Below are 16,260 nucleotides of genomic sequence, written 5' to 3'. Positions count from 1 at the left end.
TATAAAAAAAAATTAAGAGATGATTATCCTGTAATTCTGGGCTTTTTGACTACAGGCATGGGATTCATTATCTGGAAACAAGACACAATTTTAACCAAATAATTAAAATATTTTAAAAATGTTTCCTTTTGCTCTGTTACAAATACAACAGTACTTTGTACTTGTATGATTTAAATAATCCTTATTGGAGACAAAACAATTGTACTGGGTTTATTTAATGTTTAAATGACTTTAGGTATGGTGATACTAATAACACAAAGACCCCTGATACGGAATACCCCAGGCCCCAAGCATTCTGGATAACCCAAACCCATGGTTCTATACTTGTATACCTGTTCTCATGCATAAAAAATCAAGCCTGGCCTCCATTCAATTAAAATCACGTTTTTATTCTTTTAATTTACATATCATAAATTTGGTCTGGTATGCTGGGTAAAGGTATGTAGGTTATGTATGTTTTTAGTTACTGTACTGAGACTCTGCAATTCTTTTGTGTGATTCAAAAAAGGGGGGAGGGGGGTCAGTTGTGGCTGCAAGATTACTGATCTTCTGCAGGGTTCTCTATTGGTGCTTGAGAAAAGTTGATACATTTGGTGATTAGTGCAATATTGCAACTGTATCTGCCAGTGTCGGACTGGCCCACCGGGATACCAGGAAAACTCCCGGTGGGCCAAGGTGTCAGTGGGCCCTCCTGCTTCTAATCTTTTGACCTATTTCATGGTCATTCTCTATTTCTTTATGGGAATAAAGAGGCTAAATAATGGAAGAATAGAGAATAGTATGTAGAGAAAAGAGACTAGGAGAATAAAGAGGTTGAGTGAGGAGAGGAGGTATAATAGTTAGGAAAGTGGGCCCTCAACTAAGGTTTTCTGGTGGGCCCCTGGTATCCCAGTTCGACACTGGTATCTGCCAGGATTTATGTCTCACTGGACGACTTCCCAGGAACAGAATGTGGGTCCCAACTGTTGGTGACAAAGTGGAATTGAGGCCTTTTAGTGGATAAATATGGAGGGCTCCCTTACCTTCCATAACAGGGCAGGAAGACTCTAAGCTGCGGGAAATCCTGGTGGTTGAAATCTTATCCAGTGTAGAAGGTACAGATTTTGACCGTAGTCTTTTGCCATAGCTATCTACTTCCTGCAAATATGTCACAGAAACAATTAGAAAAGGATGAACTTAGGGAGAAACACCCTTTACAATATGTTATCCATTTCGATTTAAGTCTATGGCACCCACTGTGATAGCACTGGGTGCAGTTATACTGGAATGGTTAAATAACGGGTACATAAATGGAGAATGATAAAGATTTCTGTACTTCCTACTTATCTTAGCCCCCTACTTTTGCTATAATCTTACTTCTTCTCAGCTGTAGACAAAAATATGGCTCAACGCCATTAGTCCCAGAAACTGTTATTCATAAGCAGAATATTTCTGAGCAACTTGAAAAGCTTAAAATAATGCATCAGGCTAACCATTGTAGTATTTATATATTTCTACGTAATACAAGACTAATGATTATACACACCTGGTTCAAAAGGGTCTGGTTGGTGCACCTGAGCCCTCAATTTACATTCAGACATGTTACCTATATAAGATCTCATATTAGTTAATACTTATCATAAATAACTATTGATACCACCAGTATTAGTGGGTTTAAGCAGGCACCCAGGATGTTTTTTCATAGATGTTACACTCTGCATAGGAATCACCTGATTTTCATGAACACTTTTCAAAACATAATTTAAAAAATTCCAGGATTCGTATAACAACAAAGCATGTCTTGGTGCAATGCTTAGTGTAAAAGGTTACATGGAAAATGGAAAAAGATACAAGTTATCCATCAAAGTTCAGGCACAAGCAAAGTTCAGGCTCCAATGTCAAAAATCAGCAGATCAACATAAGCAGCTTGTACGCACAGAAGAACTGGCAGGAGGACACACAAATGGGCCACAAGAATTTTGTCAGTGGGATTTAAAAAGAATTAAAGCTGTGGCATGATCTAGGCCAAACAGCTGCTGCAGACCCTGAGTTGCTTTGTACCTAGAAAGAAAAAAGTCTCTGTTCCTAATCAGTGCGGACATGTTGTTGCTTTACTAAGAACTATCAGCACCCTATAACCAACAGCCTTTTAGGATTTCACTGTGCCATGATTAATACTCATGCTCTTTGAAGTTGTGCTAATGATGGAAATGTAATCTCATGTCATACATTCAATTCCATCTGACTGGCATACCTCTATCATAATTTAACTAGTGAATTTGGCTAATAAAACCAGAATATTCATATTACACCCATCAAAACAAAGTAAGATTTGTTCAAGTATAAGACAAAACATAACTGGAATGTTTAGTTAGCCTTTTAATTTTAATATCTTACCTTGTTTTCTGCATTGGTTTCCTGTGCTCCAACTTTCCCAACATCTGCCTGTATACTCAAGTTTGAATTTGTCACCCATGGTCCATGTAATTCCATGCTGTGCGCTGTGGTTGTGGTAGCTCCTGCTTCAAAGTTCGTCTCTCCATCACAGTCTATCTCCGAATTACTGAGACTCAATCTTACAGAACAGACCAAAACAATAAGCTGAAACCATAAACTAGACTGGTTTTCTAGTAATACTAGAAAAGCCTGAAATGGATTAAAATGTATTTAATCTGCATTTTACTGCACTGATAATCATGATAATAATGTAGGAGAACTTGTGATTTGAAGCAAAACTCGCTCATCTCTGCTTATAATGTAATGGTATAGTGGGCACACCTGGTTTCTCTGTAAAGGGAAAACTAAACTTTGTGGAAAACTTTAGGCCTTGCATTCTCTTCCTCCATATTTTTATCTTCACATAGGAGTACTTGTTCCCCCAAACACGCTAACACCAATCACAACCCAGGACAAACACCTGTCCCTTTAGAGGATAAGGGCTCTTACTGACGAACGGTTGAAGCTGCGCTCCCCTGCGTTCCGTTTTTCTGCGTTCAGCCGCAGGGGAGTGCAGGAATAGATGCATTACGTTTTTCCAATGGGGCTGTACTCACACAGGCGCGTGTAAGCGCCGAACGCAAGAAAAATGCAGCATGTTGCGTCTCAACCTGCGTCTCAACCTGCGTTCGTCTATTCCTGCGCTCCCCTGCGGCTGAACGCAGAAAAACGGAACGCAGGGGAGCGCAGCTTCAACCGCCCTAAGTATCAGGGCCAGAACTAAGGGTAGGCAGAAGAGGCACCTGCCTAGGCCCCAACGATGGGGGGGGTGGTGCTGGACAGGTAACTATTCTGCTTACCTCTAGTCTAGCCTCTCTTCCCCCGCTGCCGCTCACCAAAGCTTGCCACTGCACACATTCAGTGGCGTAACTAGTCACTGGCACCCCAGTGCCGGCATGCTGCCCTGATGCCTGTAATAGGACTTATCGCGGCTCTGTCAAGCCCCAAGGGGGTACCCCTGGAAAGCTATGTAAGTGCACATGTTCACTTCTGGCCAACTGGGTTGACTTGGGTGCCCGGTTGGCTTGCAGGCTGAGAGAAACAGATCTTCTCACTACCCTTGCTCCATTTATTTTAATCCAATAGGCCTGTATGCACTCACACCCAATGGAGCTGAAACTGAGATCAACCCAAATATGCAAAAGGATGCATCTCCGGGCTGACCTCAGCTTCAGCTCCACTGTGCGTGAGTACACACGGCCCTGATGGGGTTCAAATCAGTGGAGCAGGGGCACTGACAGATCTGCCTCTCTCAGCTTGAAAAAAATAAGCATGAAAACAGAAAATAAGGAATGCACACTCTGTAAATGAATAAAAACGAATTTTATTCCATGCTAGTTACCCCACATGGCAACAGCATGTCGCCCTACGCGTTTCGACCTACAGAGGTCTTCATCAGGGGCACAAAAATAAAAAAAAAGGCAGAAAGAATAATACAAGTGAAGCAGTTAAATACCTTGTGGCATATACAGTCAATCAGTGACAAACGATCGCACATCAGCGCGTGTGACGTCACTTCCGGTTTTCAAAGTGAGCAAACCATCCCCTATGCATTATGGGAGTACTTCCGGAACGCAATTGCGTTCCAATAACCGGAAGTGGACGTCACTCGTGCATTTAATGATAGAAGAGAAAAAGGAACACAAAAATGTGGTGCTGTCATATAACAAATACGATTATATGGTATTAAATCTCATGTTGGTTATGTCTAACACTCCAAACTTCAATTCTATATAACAAGGTACCCCGTGGGATACCCTCTGGAACGCAAATGCGTTCCACCATATAGAGGTCTCCAAATGAATGAGACTACAGGGCCAAAAATGGGACATTCAATTAATATAAGATATGCAAAGAATATAAAACATATGAAACAAGCATAAGAGGCAACACGTCTTAGCCATTAATACTTTAACACTTTGAATGATGCGTCCCTTTGGTCCACCATCTCACATGGGCACATAACCAGCATATAATGGGGTAATGAATTTAACCCCTAAAACAGAAAGAAAAATATGTTATTAAATAAAATAAGTACAATATTCACCACAGCCATTGTATATCCCAGGGCAGTCATACATACCAGGAGGTATATCTCTTAGGAGTCTTAGAGCATTTCCAAAGGCTGAGCATAGGCCATCCAGATTATCTGGTCTGTAAAAAGCAGGATAAATTCAATGCATCATTTAAACCCATAGGGGTAACGGTGTCAAGGCGGAAAATCCATTCCACCTCTCTCCTCAAAAGTAAGGTATTCTTATCAATACCCCCCCCCCGGAGGAGATTATCTGATCAATTCCCATAAAACGTAAGGATGATATATTATGGTTGTGTTCTTTACAATGTGTCACTAGCGGCCCCCAAGGGACCAATTTGAGTCCGGTCAAAACCCGCAGCAAGAGAGACAAATAATTTTCAATTTATCGTCCACAACATTGACAGACACACAGGTTGGTGTGTTGAGTAGGGGCTTAAGTTTTGTCCCTACTACTAATTTCAACCCGTTTAATTTTGAGGTTGAATTGTTCAAATTTTGTCGCCAACTTAATCTGAATTCTTTTTTTCTCTCCAGATTTACTGGAGCGAGCTGATCCAGAAGCTGAGCAACAGGCCTCCACAATGTCAAGGCAACTTAAATTAAAATCCACCTATATGCCACCCATACAAAATAAGTCTGTAAGTACTTTTGCAAATAACGTAAGACGTGATGTACGAAAGTATATCAAACAGAAACACAAATATTGCAGTAATCTTAAATGTGACGATATGAGATTGATAAAAGAACTGTCAAGGGATACAACCAGGATTGTTAAACCGGCAGATAAGGGCGGAGGCATAGTCATAATGGATTATGTGAATTATAAAGCAGAGGCTTTGCGACAGCTATCTGATGACACGTGTTATGAGAAGTTGTCGCTAGACCTCACATTTGAATATTTGGTTAAAATTAAGGATATGGTGAGTGGTGCTCAGGAAGCAAACCTCATTGACTCAAAAACTAGCGAGTTTCTCATTATGAATTATCCGCGTCGCCCTTGCCTATATCTTCTCCCAAAGATTCACACGTCGTTGGTCAACCCTCCCGGGAGACCGATTATTTCGGCTTCAGGATCCATCAGTCAGCCTATTGCACAATTTGTGGACTCATTCCTTCAACCATTTGTGACACAAATTCCGTCTTTTATAAAAGACTCTTTTGATTTCCTGTCCAAATTGCACTCTATTGAAATTGACCAAACCAAACAGACCAATATTATATTGGTTACGATGGACATTTCCAGCCTCTATACTAATATACCTCATGATCTGGGTAAATCTACAATTTTTGCATTATTAATGAACGGGCAGATAGAAAACACTCTGGCCCTCTTTGTTTACCAATTGCTCTGCTTCATACTGGATCATAATTATTTTAGGTTTGAAAATATTTTTTACAGACAGAAGCAAGGCATAGCGATGGGGAGTAATGTGGCCCCATCTTATGCTAATTTATTTATGGCACAGTATGAAGATCAACACATTTACAAATCTGATTTTTGGCAGCATATTTTGGGATATTATCGTTACATAGATGATCTCTTTTTTCTCTGGCAGGGAGATGAATCTTCCCTGGTCGCCTTCATTGATTATTTAAATAACATTCCATCCAAAATTCGCTTTACGGCATCTTGGAGTGGGACTGCAGTTTCATTCCTAGATATAATGATTATCTATCAATCAGGTAAATTTAAAACAAGCATTTTTCGTAAATCCACTGATCGCAATAATCTTTTACATGCCACAAGTTTTCATCCACCGGCAAGGTCCGGCATTAATTAAAGCCTTACCATATTCACAGATGCTTAGGGTCAAACGAATTACATCAGAAACAGAAGAATTGGGGTGTCATTAACAGTAATGGCTGATAGGTTTCGTAAGCGTGGATACACGCAAGAAGTTGTGGATCAAGCGTTAGTCAAGGTAAATACAGAAAGGCAGAGAAGAGACAATACTGAAGAAAAGAAGGTTTTTGTAACGAAATATACTACGGCCAGTCGTTATATTAAACATATTGTGTGGACACATTGGCATCATTTACAAACTGATGCCATTTTGGGACCCGTTTGTCAGGATACCCCAATGTTTGCCTATAAACGGGGAAAAAATTTAAAAGATGTACTTGTTAAGGCTGACAATAAAGCACATTACTTGACACAACATTTACAGGGGAATGTAATAAAAGTCGCAAAGAGCAAAACAATTCGCACCAATAAGACTAAAAATCCACATCTCGCAATGTAATATTGTTCCTTAAACTGTTATTGCATTGCGAATTTTAATTGCGCATTGCGAATTTTAATTGCGCATTGCGAATTTTAATTGCGCATTGCGAATTTTAATTGCGCACTCATAAGAAGTGCTTGAAGGTGTCGTAATCTTTTGGAGCAAACATAACGACATTTTCAGTAAGAAGTTTTATTACATTGACTGCGCATTGGCGCGAACTATAAAATTCGCAAACGGTCTTTCACTGTCGGAAGTGGTCGCTAAACAGTTTCCGGGCTTGCAAAAGCTATATTAAATTCGCACAAAGCAAAATTTGTTCGCGCAAAGGCATAACTTTTCGCATTGCGAATAGTTTTTCCGTTAGCGATTTTTATTACATTCCCCCGATATTGTCTAATCCACAACCCGGTAATTTCAGATGCTACAATTGCTCGGTGTGCAATAGCATGTTACAAGGGACATCCTTTGCACATCCACAGACAGCACAAAGATTCCAAATTAAACATCGTATCACTTGTCAATCTACACATGTGATTTACATGATTGTTTGCCCATGTGGTCTTTACTACATAGGCAAAACAATACAGAAACTTAAGGATAGATTTTTGAAACACAAAAGTGTTATAAAAATTGGGAAAGATACCACCGCTAGTGACACATTGTAAAGAACACAACCATAATATATCATCCTTACGTCTTATGGGAATTGATCAGATAATCTCCCCCGGGGGGGGGGGTATTGATAAGAATACCTTACTTTTTAGGAGAGAGGTGGAATGGATTTTCCGCCTTGACACCGTTACCCCTATGGGTTTAAATGATGCATTGAATTTATCCTGCTTTTTACAGACCAGATAATCTGGATGGCCTATGCTCAGCCTTTGGAAATGCTCTAAGACTCCTAAGAGATATACCTCCTGGTATGTATGACTGCCCTGAGATATACAATGGCTGTGGTGAATATTGTACTTATTTTATTTAATAACATATTTTTCTTTCTGTTTTAGGGGTTAAATTCATTACCCCATTATATGCTGGTTATGTGCCCATGTGAGATGGTGGACCAAAGGGACGCATCATTCAAAGTGTTAAAGTATTAATGGCTGAGACGTATTGCCTCTTATGCTTGTTTCATATGTTTTATATTCTTTGCATATCTTATATTAATTGAATGTCCCATTTTTGGCCCTGTAGTCTCATTCATTTGGAGACCTCTATATGGTGGAACGCATTTGCGTTCCAGAGGGTATCCCACGGGGTACCTTGTTATATAGAATTGAAGTTTGGAGTGTTAGACATAACCAACATGAGATTTAATACCATATAATCGTATTTGTTATATGACAGCACCACATTTTTGTGTTCCTTTTTCTCTTCTATCATTAAATGCACGAGTGACGTCCACTTCCGGTTATTGGAACGCATTTGCGTTCCGGAAGTACTCCCATAATGCATAGGGGATGGTTTGCTCACTTTGAAAACCGGAAGTGACGTCACACGCGCTGATGTGCGATCGTTTGTCACTGATTGACTGTATATGCCACAAGGTATTTAACTGCTTCACTTGTATTATTATTTCTGCCTTTTTTTTGATTTTTGTGCCCCTGATGAAGACCTCTGTAGGTCGAAACGCGTAGGGCGACATGCTGTTGCCATGTGGGGTAACTAGCATGGAATAAAATTCGTTTTTATTCATTTACAGAGTGTGCATTCCTTATTTTCTGTTTTCCTGAATGATTTTTTGGAAACTACAGATGGGTAGCTTCCTATAGGATTAGCACCTCGCATATATTTACTTTTTGTAGTTTTTGATTTTTTATTAGGGAGTGTGCGCCTTCTATTTTTGATGTTTTGAAAAAAATAAGCAGGCTGACAACAGCCAGAGCTTTCAGCCTGTGTGCCCATAACCTTAAACTAGGACCCACAAAGGCCTGGCTCAACTGGGAAGTCTTCTGTTACTTGGCAGGGTAGTCCAATCCTAACATTTAGGGGCATATTTATATTTTTTGGTCAAAACTCTCAAATTCGAATTGTGAATTACCCAAACTCGATTCGAGTTTTAATTCGAATTTCGAGATTTAGCATACTCTGGCCCTTTAAGAACTCGAATTCGACTATTGCCTGCATACATCACCAAATTGATCCCTAGACCTCTCCCATTGACTTATACAGCAATTCAGCAGTTTAAAGGTGGTGAATAGTCAAATTCGAGTTCTTAAAAGGCCAGAGTATAATAAATCTCGAAATTCAAATTTGAATTCAAAATAAATTCTCAAATCAAGTTAGGATGATTTACAATTCGAATTTAAGAGTTTTGACCAAAAACAAATTTGAAAATTTGAATTCAAATTTTCACTTCGACCCTTAATAAATCTGCCCCTTATGCTTACAAAAACCAAATCATTAAACATGTAATGTAACAACCCAGAATGAAATAGTCAGCAAAGGTTCCTTAAAAGTAATATTTTTCACACGTTAAGTGAAATCAATTAATTTATATTTGGTGTTACCAACCCTTTATACATGAAAGTGTATATGGAAAAGAAACATCAACGTTAGTGGGAACAAGAATGGGAACATCTTTTACAAAAATGGTCAGCATGTTTCATAAAGTTATGTAGAAATCTTATATAATAATCCAGCATCACACTCTTACTTCATTCAGGAATGTTCTTGGTATCTATGATCAAAGCTATGAAATAGCTATAGCTATTCCACTCCACACACACAAACATTTTAAAAGGAAACTCTATTACAAATTTGCAGACATGCTGTTGCACACCATACAGACTCACAGTCAAAGGCAGAGAGGTGCTGTATATATCCTTAGTACACATTTGCTCTCTTCTTGTTCACAGTTCCTTTCAGGCAAATCTAGGGACAGATTTAGTCAATACAGACAGATCTCAGTTTACATGTCCCATTGTAAACATAAACTCACAACTAATTCTAGCTAGTGGGGTTCGATCAGGTCCTTTTAGGAGTTCAGTGGCAATTGTCAACATCATGTTAACAAAGGCTGCTTCCAGGGCCCATACACTTTACCTAGTGCTTTTCCTCTACTATCCCCATCTCTACACTGGCATCAGAGCATTTATGATAAAATGTATTAAACTAAACATTATGTTCAAAGCAGAATGCAACCATAAATGTAGGAGAGGGTGCTAAAGAATATATGGGGTTATGTAATAAAAGGCAGTTAGTCATAGCAACCAATCATCAGGTAGAATTTACTGGCCACCTGTTTGAAAGCAAATATCTTATTGGTTGCTATGGGTCACTACTACTGGGAATACAGTGGCTTTTTTTACATATGGGGTTTAGGTTTTTGGCTGATCAGTAACTGTCAGAATTGCTGGTTGTACTGTTTTAAAAAACAATTTTACAATTACATCTGCATACAGAACCGTACGTGTTTCTGGGACACTTAATCAGCCTATGAAAGGCACAAAATGCATAAGGCTCTGTGTGCAGATTAAATTGTAAAAGCAAATGAAATATTTTTAGAAGCAATTTACTTAATGTGATCCAGTTTCGTGCCAGCTCAACTGTTTGATATTACATATGGTATTCACCTCTATCTGAAGGTCTGGGGTTTGAGCACCTGGACCCAACGTTACGTGCAGAGAGTCAACTGAAACACCTCCAAATTGTGTTATATATCTTTTGGATGTCTGTTTGTAATAAGCCTACATGCTCTGTAAACACATTGAGGCTAGACAACCTAATCATACACTCTTAGTCACACAGTAGTACACCTGAGTAACTTTGGCTGACTGCCTATAACTTTTTACAGAGTATGCAGTAATGGCAAGGTACAGGCATTGTGGTGGCTTCTAGGAAAACAAATTGATAGCTTTGGATTATATTTGCCATATTTGCTAGACAGCATACTTTACAAAAATGAACACAACTGCAAATACAAGCCTATTGCCATTTAAAAATATGACTGTGTATAACTTACAGCATACAGAACTTCTAGCACACTGTTATTGCTGTTTGTAAATTGAAGTGTTTAGAGGGATTGCCCTTGTAGCCTGTTACGCACTGTGCTGACTGATGATTTTAGTATCTTGCTTTTCAGCCAAACCCCTTGTGTCGAGGCCTGGTTTATTTCTCCTACTTCATGAACATGACTCAGAATAAACTGTAGTTCAGGGCCTGATAATGGCAAGGCTGCATCTAGCTGGAGTCAAAGCGCACCTTAAAAGGAGGTTAATTATAAAAATAGCATGGATCAATACACAAAGCACAAAACTCCTTAGAAACACAGTTTGATAGAAATCTAACAGCTGGCATTCATGTTCTTATGGCTTACAGGCGTAGTATGTACTCCAACCATTCTGTAGCTAGAGAAATGAAAGAAGACATTACTGCAGCCAGTGTGTGCTTAACAAGCTTATTTTGTCACTTAAGAATAAGTCCTACCAAGCTTAACATTAACTATCTACAAATGTACTGTTCATTTTTAACTCTAATTCATCTTGTAATTTGCAAAACCTGGGTTGTGAAACAAAATCTCTGGCTATGCCTGAAAAAGTTTGCTGAGTAAGGTTGCACATTATGATGTGTAGTAATTTCCTATTGTATATACATTGTATTGTATTGTTTCTCAGTTTAGGCCTCATTTTCATTTGAGAACACACAAATTTAACAGTTTACTTATTACTGAAGCTCCTGTGCTGACTGCTTTGTACCCAACTCACATGGTTCTATAAGGTGGTTGAAGAGCACACAATTTCTATTAATTTTTTAAAGACCCTGTAAATATGCACACTCCAAAATAACAATGCACAGAACTTTATTCAGTATTATCAAAAACTGTGTATAAATCAGACTTGTAAATTAAAATCAATTAAACCTCCAATTAAAGGAAAACTATACCCCCTAAATAATGTAGGTCTCTATAAAAAGATATTGCATAAAACAGCTCATATGTAAAACCCTGCTTCATGTAAATAACCCATTTTCATAATAATACACTTTTCTAGTAGTATGTGCCATTGGGTAATCATAAATAGAAAATTGCCATTTTAAAAAATAAGGGCCGCCCCCTGGGATCGTAGGATTCACTGTACTCACAAACAAACCAAACAAACCATACGTACATGTTTGGTCACATGAGCCAATTAACAGACAGAGTTGTGTCTTTTGCTTCAACACTTCTTCCTGTTACAGTTAGAGTTTAAGTATTTCTGGTCAGGTGATCTCTGAGGCAGCACAGAGACCATCACGAAATGGTGGCTCAAGGCAAGAGATGTAAAAGGGCAATATTTACTTAAATATATATTCCAGTTTGGTGAGATTCGTTAATATGCCACTTAATATGATATGAACTATCTGTTGCTTAAGTGTTCATTTTGGGGGTATAGTTTTCCTTTAAAGGAATTCTGTCATGATTTGTATGGTATAGTTTTTCTTACTAATGTACATTGTGTACAATGCACATAATTCATTCTACTATTTAAGATGTTATTCTTGAACCAGTAAAAATATTTTTTTATTGTAATATTGGTGTGTAGACAGCCATCTCAGGTCATTTTGCCTGGTCATTTGGTTTTAGAAAGAGCCAGTACTTCTTAATGGAACTGCTTTCAGATTGACTGTTGTTTCTCCAATTCAATGTACTGTCATGACTTGGGTTAGCTGGACTTTGTACTGAGTGCTATTCTCACAACTAGGTGGGGCATTGGAGAATTTTTAGCAATGCAGGTGTCTGGTAGCTGTTATATGGTTACCTTTCCATTGTATAGGCTGCTGGGGGGGGGGAAGGGAGGGGTGATATCACTCCAAGTTGCAGTGCAGTAGTAAAGAGTGACTGAAGTTTATCAGAGCATAAGTCAGATGACTGGCGGTACCTGGGAAGCTGACAACTTGAATGATAAAAACTCTTAAAAGCAAGTAGCAATTCATGTTTTGAATCTTGCCAGATTAATATACAACCGGTCCTAATTTGATATATTGTCAGTTTTAAAGTGTTTAACTTTTTGTTCAGTAGCTCTGCAGTTTGGAATCTTAGAACTGTACCAACTTACCCTTGTAACCAGGCAATGGTTTGAAACAGACTGGAAGATGAATAGGAGAGGGCAGGAATATAAGGGTAGGTAATAAAAAGTAAAAATATTCATAAAGTAAATCTTACAGCGCAATAGCATTTTGGCTACTGGTGTCAGTGACCCCCAACAACCGGATAGTAGTGATGATAATTTTTTTTTCAAGGTTTTGTCTCGATAAAAATGCTCACAGCCTCCAATGTATTGTCCAAAAAAAAAAAAATCCAAATTGTAACAGAAAAAAAATTGGGGGGGGGGGGTCACGCCCATTTGACTTTAGTGCGTTTGGTGAATTGTTGCCATTTCACAAATTTTTGGTGAAGCAACAGGACCAATTCGCTCATCACTACCAGATAGCTTTTATATTGCAATATGGCAGAAAAGGAATGCATATCATTTAAAAACTGGAAAATTGCTACGAATGGTTCATTAAAAGTGAACTGCACTAATAACAGCCGTTGAACCTGTGCTAAGAAAAAAAATTTCCCCAGAACAGTCTTAAAAGCTAGAACTAGTGGCAGGCAGAAGAGGCACGTGCCCAGGGCACAACAGTGGGGGTGCAAGGCATGCAACGCTTCTCTGTGTACCCCAAGCCTGGTCACTTGCCCCCCACTTCCTGCTCCTCAGGTAACCTTGTCCCTCACCCTGCTGTCACTGGTGATCATGTGAACATGCTCCCCTGATCTTTGTCACCGAATTGCATGCACTCATCTGTATGTGGGGTGGGAGGCAGAGTAGCCAGCAAGGTTGCCTAGTGTGCCAAGTTGGCTTTGCCTGGAACTGATTTAAATGATTTAAAGGTATGGATGCAATCCATAAACAGTTAGATGGTAGGTATAAAGGACAGCTAGAGTAGTTCCCATTGGCAATTTATCTAGCAAATCTTAATAACCAAAACCAAAATTATCTATTTCTTCCTTCTCCAACTACTTTGTTGCTGTGTCATAGATATTAGTCATTATACAAAACAGTGAAAAATCTTTTAGAGTCAAGAACAAGTTTATTGTTATGTTGTTATCAAAATCCGAATTTTAATGATGTTTTCAATAAAAAAAAGTCTGACCAAACATCCACGATTAACCCTAATGTATCATTTAAAAAACCATGGAAAACCGCAACTTTTTCAGATTGTTGCGTGAAAAAACAGAATTTTTCGGATTTGACATTCGAAAAGTCAGAATTTTTCAAACAATCACCGGAAAAGCCTGAAATGTTCAGATTATTGTACAAAACCCAGAGCAGACCACAATACCTTCAAATTGCAAATAGGACCTCTGCCATTGACTACTACAGGACCTTGACAGGTTGGAGATGGAGTGTTTTTGTATTCAAACTTTTTGCATCCTCCCGGGTATAATAAATCTTGAAGAATTTTTAGTACAAAAAACTCGAATCCTTAGCATTCGGATAAATAATCCCCTTTGTGCTATGTAAGATACCAGAAACCATATTAATCCTTTCCTGTTAATTAGACATGTAAAAAATCTGACCAATGAGAAGCAACAACTTTGCTCAGTTTTTGTAATAACTGCCCAGTTTGTTTAGTATTTGTGTGGTTTTATACAAACTGCTCTTGGCAACTTCACCTCTTCATGTTACTTGCTATGTAATTTTAGGAAGTAAGTAGTGCAGAGGAATATTCTCTCCCCCCAACTGTCTCAGAAAATGCTCAAAGCTTTTGAGATAGTTTACTTTCTCACATAAATATTATGAGCAATGTTTTAAGCATATAAAATAGTTCCCTAATTTCATTGGTATACTTTAGGACTTATTTACACAAAATGCAGAGAGAACAAGTCCTTTGGTTATCATCATATACAAATGCTATACATTATATATATATATATATATATATATATATATATATAATTTGAGCAAAAAAGAGCACTCACGGCCATATGTCTGCTTCAAAGAGTATATAAAAGTTTTTATTGCATAACACCAACGCGTTTCAGTCCAAAGAGGACCGTCATCAGGGTGAAGATTTGAAACACAGCACACCAATTTTATTACCACATCAACGTATCAGTGAATCCAATTAATTAACCCCAAAGTGATGCATCTCATTAACCAACTCACCGCCATTAAAATACCTCCTGTGTTTAAAGTGGATAAAAAATATATATATATATATATGTGCTATTTCCCACTAGCAATCAATATTTAAAAAATAATTTAATTATACACATCTAGTATCTCATTAGCCCCCAAGTTTATAATATATAGTACAAAGTGTTAGTATAAAAAACCAATTAGGAGGGGCATATCCGAAATCGATCAGGTCACACATTTGATAATGATATACTTAGTAACCTATTCCCATATCTCACAGTCATATTATCTCCTACTATGTATATATCCCCATATATATATATATTTATTTATTTTTTTTCTGTATAAATTGTGCTTTTGATGTCACCAGTTCTCAAATGTACATAATTATGTCACATCACCCCAATGTATAAAATCTGTATTTATCTTAGAGTTTCATGAATTCAGCAAAAGCATTCAGCATGCATCATTGTGCCTGTATATGGCCATGAAACTACCCAGTGACTTCTAATATCTAAATTGTGTTTTGAAAACCTAGGGGTGGCTAAAGTTTTGCCAAAAGATAAGCCCTATGTAGGCAGATGCCAGGAAAACTCTGCCTGATAATTCCAGATGTAAATATTGGTGTAAAAATTATAGTCTCGGGCTGTTCTCATTGGTTTGGGCAAGCGTGCTAGTTCCAGCATATTTCAAAATCTAGTGGAGATCCCTCTCAGGATAATAGAGGTTGTTAAGCATTAAAGGGAGTACCAAGTTCTTATTAATAGCCTTGGTTTGGGAATGAGATGTTGGACAGGCAGATGTCAGAAGACTTTTGGCCCTATAGTGCACCTGGAGGGCTTTTCAGGCATGATAACAAAATTGGCGAATAGAATGAAAAATAGACACACTGACTATGCTATCTAAATGCCTCTACATGCTCACCTCCTATTCTCTAAAGCTTTTAGTATCTATTTTCACTCTTCCGTTCAATCTTCTCTGATCACAGTGTACATGCCCCGTTCTCTTTGGGGATTACTCCCTCTGTGTTTCCTCCCTACTCTGCGCCATTTCTACTACCTGCTCACTTCTTTTCCAGAAAATGGATTTATCTGAGGGACAAAAACCCCTTTGTGCTCTGAGACATTATCCTATTTAGGGCTGAAGATGTTCTGTCAGCTCACTACTTGCACACAAACCCCGAAACTCATCGGACTACCCAGGCCATTTACACATCAGTTCCTAATCAGCAATGGTAGGAGCTAAGGTAAGGCTGTAAACGTGCTTCTCATTGGAGACATATTATTACTACATTGGTATAGATAAATGGTGGTATTCTGTCTGTCCCACTCTTCTACTTTAGCACTGTAAAGACTAGGCTGTGGTACTGTAGTTGTGAATTTTAGATCATGAGGAATGCACATTTTTGGGTGCA

The 16,260-nt window shown here is 38.4% G+C and overlaps 1 protein-coding gene across 2 annotated transcripts in view; it reads right to left on the bottom strand.

Annotated features, from left to right (window-relative positions):
* arhgef18.L (Rho/Rac guanine nucleotide exchange factor 18 L homeolog) overlaps positions 1-16,260 on the bottom strand; it is a 100,456-nt gene that overhangs the window by 71,398 nt on the left and 12,798 nt on the right. For both annotated transcript variants that reach the window (XM_041562105.1, XM_041562107.1), the window contains exons 3-4: positions 2,377-2,554; positions 1,023-1,137 (exon numbers count right to left, since the gene is read on the bottom strand). In XM_041562105.1, coding sequence (XP_041418039.1) covers positions 1,023-1,137; positions 2,377-2,554 — 293 coding nt within the window. The remainder of the gene's footprint in view (positions 1-1,022; positions 1,138-2,376; positions 2,555-16,260) is intronic.

Source organism: Xenopus laevis, chromosome 1L (genome assembly GCF_017654675.1).
Source record: "Xenopus laevis strain J_2021 chromosome 1L, Xenopus_laevis_v10.1, whole genome shotgun sequence".
NCBI lineage: Eukaryota > Metazoa > Chordata > Amphibia > Anura > Pipidae > Xenopus > Xenopus laevis.
Note: the sequence above shows the minus strand (reverse complement) of the source record. Positions and strands in the feature narration are given on the sequence as shown.